The sequence below is a fragment of the Osmerus eperlanus genome, chromosome 7 (genome assembly GCF_963692335.1).
Source record: "Osmerus eperlanus chromosome 7, fOsmEpe2.1, whole genome shotgun sequence".
NCBI lineage: Eukaryota > Metazoa > Chordata > Actinopteri > Osmeriformes > Osmeridae > Osmerus > Osmerus eperlanus.
Window position 1 is genome coordinate 19,467,852 of NC_085024.1, and position 4,983 is coordinate 19,472,834.

A 4,983-nucleotide genomic window follows, 5' to 3' on the forward strand; every position below is an offset into this window, starting at 1 on the left:
AACCACACAATAACAATCACCTCTTTTGGTTGTTATTTCTTTGTCTCTATTTTACTTCCTCCCTCTCTCGTCTCTCTCTCTCTCTCTCTCTCTCTCTCTCTCTCTCTCTCCTCTCTCTCTCTCTCTCTCTCTCTCTCTCTTCTCTCTCTCTCTCTCTTCTCTCTCTCTCTCTCTCTCCTCTCTCTACCTCTCTCTCTCTCTCTCTATCGTCTCTACCTCTCTCTCTCTCTCTCTCTCTACCTCTCTCTCTCTCTCTCTCTCTCTCTCTCTCTCTCTCTTCTACCTCTCTCTCTCTCTCTATCGTCTCTACCTCTCTCTCTCTTCTACCTCTCTCTCTCTCTCTCTATCGTCTCTACCTCTCTCTCTCTACCTCTCTCTCTCTCTCTCGTCTCTCTCTCTCTCTCTCTCTCTCTCTCTCGTCTCTACCTCTCTCTCTCTCTCCCTTTTTCTCCCATCCTCCATCTTACCTTTTCTCCTTCACCCCTCTCTGAACCCCCCCCACCCCTCTCCCTTCTTCCCCCTCGCTCCCTCTCTGTCTACTTTGCCCCCTTCCCAGGGTGAGGACTGGATCTTGCCCTCTTCAAAGCTGTTCCTGAGGAAGATGCGGGTGGAGGACGGGGGGGCGTACACCTGCGTAGCCTCCCACCCGACCGTGCCCTCCCTGAAGAAGAGCCGCACCATCAGCATCACCGTGCTTCCTGGTGAGGTGTAGGGGTGTTGAGAGGGTTGGAGTGCCCAGACTGGAGTGCCCGGGTGGGGAAGGCTCGTCAGATGGAAAGGCTAGTAAGGGGCCGGGCTAGCTGTTGTGTTTGGGTATTAGAGTACCATGAGAAAAGGATGAAACACTTTAAAACCTTGTAGACTTTAGTTCTAGTTTCACATTGTTAATTTGGCCATGGGCATAGAGTGTATATATACACATATTTTCATACGAAATGTGCACCCTTTCAGTAGCAAAAAGAATCCCTGTCAATGGCTTATTGCATTACTCACTAAATTCCAATGGGGTGCCATTCCTGAAAATGAAAGCATTCTTTTGGAATCGGTGCTAAAATAAAAGACATTGCTTGAACCCATTATTTATAATAATCTGATATAAAGGAGACAAGTTAGTGAAAGGGCTTAATTGCACCATGGAAGTTAAGGGCAATTAGACATCAAAGATGAATGTGTGTGCAGCAGACCTAAATCAAATGCAGAGATCATTTACATGAAAGTACTTTAACTTTTGGACCGATCCATCGATTTAATCATAGTTGGCACCAAATTGGTGTCACTGCTGAGGTTGACCAATCTAGCGCCTCCCAAGTATCTGACACGGTTTCCAAATCGCCTGTCTCCAAAACACTACCAACCCAGCTGTCTACAGGCTGCTCCTGACCCTGTGCAGAGATGATCTCTGACTAACGGGCAGACAGTCTTATTAAGGTGTGCTGGACCCAGATGAAGCACCTCACCCTGGAGAGCAAAGATGCGTTGGAAGAGAATAATTACATTACTACTTCATCGCTAATCCAATTTACAAAACTCATCATTCTCTGTCTTTATCAGCAAGCAGTGAGATGATTATTCTGCACTAACACACACAAGGGTTTACACACCATCTTATCACCCAATATAATTTATAATCCTTGTGATTGCAATCGTCTCAATTATGTGAACTCTAAAAATGCAATTTAGGCAATCAAATGGGATGTATGTCATTCATGATCGCAAAGACGTTTTATTAGCCAGAATTGAATTGAATTATCAGCAGAATTGAATCATCAATCACGCTATGTTTTTCTGTCCACTTTTAAGTAGTTGCACAGGCAGGGACTACGAAAATAACATATTAATTACCTATTAATTAACAAAGAATAATTGTAATAACCTTTTTATTCATGAGAATTAGGTCTGATTATTACGTTGAGTGATCTTGTTTGGGGGAATAATGAAACTTTGTCTTTCAGAGGACGCCCCCTGGTACGAGTCCACCAACGGCCGTCTCATGTTGATGACATCAGCGGCAGGCGTGGCCATGCTGGCTCTGATCCTGTCCATGTCTGTGTTCCTGTGCCGCAGAAGCAAGCAGAACACCACCAGGTCCAGCAAGGGACCCATGTAAGTAGAGGGCCTTTAAGTCCTTTTGACCACCTCTGACCTCCTGTGTGAGTGACTGTGTGTGTGTTTTGTTTTTTAATCTCCCCTCCCTCTGGCCCCCTTTCACTTCTGTCCATCCCTCTTTCATGCCAACACATTATACAGATATTGACTTCATATTTCACTCTGACTCTTACGACAGTTCCAAGGCTGTCTGCGTCTGCGTGTGTGTAGATGCATTCGTTTGTGTCTCTGTGTGTATGTGTGTGTGTGCGTGTGTGTGTGAGAGAGAGAGAGAGAGAGAGAGAGAGAGAGAGAGATGGAGAGAGGGAGAGAGGGAGAGAGGGAGAGAGGGAGGGAGGGAGGGTGAGAGAGGGAGAGAGGGAGAGAGAGAGAGAGAGAGAGAGAGAGAGAGAGAGAGAGAGAGAGAGAGAGGGAGAGAGGGAGAGAGGGAGAGAGGGAGGGAGGGTGAGAGAGGGAGAGAGAGAGAGAGAGAGAGAGAGAGAGAGAGAGAGAGAGAGAGAGAGAGAGAGAGAGAGAGAGAGAGAGAGAGCAGAACACTGGGTCTCTGTGGAGCTGACAGACTAGCTCATGTCTGACCTCATCCATGACTCTCTCCCCGTCTGTGTTTACACATTCGCTGGCAGATCAGAGGCACACGGGCAGCGCTGGCATTACATTCATAGAGTCGTTTTCAAATGGGTCTGCGTTATTGTTTCAGAAGTGAGGCGAGCTGTTGCTTGAATTAGAATAACAACCTTTCAAAGCTGAACTCTCTTTCACACACAGCATAGCAAATCGTTGTGACCCAAAATGCTGTCAGGTTTACTAACCCCACAACAGTGGCCAAGATAATTATGTAAATACACATAAATAAATAAAAACATTCATTTTTCATGCAGTGTTTGTTTTGTTTTTCTTCTTGGGGATACTTAGGTTTAAGTAAAGACTGTTCACAACAGCTAAGGAGCAAGTTGGTATTTAGCTCTGTAATTATTTGTGTTTGCCCTTGTATGAGAGAGAGTTAGCAGAGATAAAGGAGAGAAGGAAGGAAGAAAGGAAATATAAGGAAAATATGATAGGCAGGCATACACAGACACAAGTAGACACAGTCTATTATTTGACCTGCGTCTCCAGAACCTATATACTGTTTTGATTTATACCAAATTGCTGGACCTTCACCTCCTCCTTGCTCTCATCCCCCCTCTCCAGTGATGACCACTCCCAGAAGAAGCCCATCTACAAGGCCAGCTCTGAGTCCCTGCCTTCCACCAGCGGAGACAAGCAGCCGCTGGTCTGAGCGCATGGAGAGATGGACGGGAGACGGGAAGAGAAAGGAGGGAAATGGTCGAAGGAAGATGGGAAGGTTTGAGAGTGAGGAAGTGGAAATAGGGAGCATGCCAGTGGGAGGAAAGATGGCAAGGCTGGGCACCAAGCTGAGGTCTTGTGGAAGAATGGGGCATAAAAGATGAGAATGGGGGGCGGCAAACGAATGTTTTACTGTCACATGGTCCCTGTAGGGGATGTTTGTGTATTTCTTGAAAAAAAAAAAAGTTTGCTATTGATCTGCTATTGATTTTGCAAGCTTACAAAATGGAGATTCCCATTTCTATGTGTGCTGAGGTTTATGGGTTCTGATCATGTAGAAGCAGCAGGTTTCTGCAAACTGTTAATTGTTTATCTTCTGAGGTAACCTGAGAAGCACAACTCTCTGTCTCCGGCACTTTGACAGCCTCGGACATTTTGAGAATGTCCTTTCTTTCGCAAGTTGCATATTATTGTAGGTATCACAAATGAGTATTTGTTTTTCGCTGTAATAACTTGATTATGGTACCAGATTAAGAATATTGATTATTTCAGAAAATGAAATTGAACTAATCTGTGAACCTTTTCAAGGTAGGGTCGCTAAATGTTGTTAATCCATCGCTGTGATCCAGTGCTGTGAAACTTTGCACTTAACCATTTATTCTCTTTGTTTTTTATTTCAGTGTCATTAAACAGCTTTCCAAAATATGAATTGCCTATCGTTATTGTTTAAATAATCCAGACACAGAAAATATGGAGCATGGGACAGCATCGAGGAAAAGCCGGATGCTAGTCCGGGGTCAGATGGCTGAGCGGTTAAGGAGTCGGGCTATTAATCAGAAGGTTGTTGGTTCGATTCCAGGCTGTGAAAAATGACATTGTGTCCTTGGGAAAGGCGGTTCACCCTACTTGTCTCGGGGAGAATGTCCCTGTACTTACAGTAAGTTGCTCTGGATAAGAGCGTCTGCTGAATGTAAATGTAGTCCACGCTTGTCTGAACATCCACTCGATCCAATGCCATCTTGGTTTTGTATCCTCTATGCAAGGTTGTTCACTGTATTCTCCTGTAGACCACAGTCCTACAGTACAACTGACCTTTACGGAACAAAGCCTCTTTCCAACAACCCCCACAAACACACCTAAAGGTTTTTTCAAAAGGTTCATACAGAGAGACTAAAGACAAAGAGAGACAGACAACAGCAGTATGAATGATGAAAAGACAACCTTGAAACTTCGCTCAACCCTAGTGTCTGCAAGGCCATTATAACCCTATTTGTTGGCCAACACTAGTAATAATAATAAAAAAAACATCACTGGGCGACATCATCTTTTTAATTTTCTCCTCTGCTGCCTTGTAACCCTTAACACAGCTTCACAGCACAATGCTTTTTACCATAACGGCGCTCACAATATATGCGTTTCACTGCAGCTGTCTGGTGAAGTTATGTCGGGTTTTATGTGACTTTATCATTAGTATTTGGTTGACCGTACACCGCCATTAATAACGGAAGCCGCGGCGGTTTAACAATGACACTCCATTAACGGTGGCACGTGCGACGGAGCACGACCGAGGGTAATGTTATTAAAATGATTATT

At 44.7% G+C, this 4,983-nt stretch overlaps 1 protein-coding gene across 1 annotated transcript in view; it reads left to right on the forward strand.

Annotated features, from left to right (window-relative positions):
* The window catches only part of si:ch211-79k12.1 (uncharacterized protein LOC568891 homolog), a 9,112-nt gene extending 5,013 nt beyond the window's left edge, over positions 1-4,099 (forward strand). Inside the window, exons 5-7 of the mRNA XM_062465650.1 lie at positions 557-701; positions 1,953-2,103; positions 3,295-4,099. Of these exons, the coding sequence (XP_062321634.1) occupies positions 557-701; positions 1,953-2,103; positions 3,295-3,382 (384 nt within the window). The 3' untranslated portion in view covers positions 3,383-4,099. The remainder of the gene's footprint in view (positions 1-556; positions 702-1,952; positions 2,104-3,294) is intronic.
* Positions 4,100-4,983: the final 884 nt, after the last annotated feature.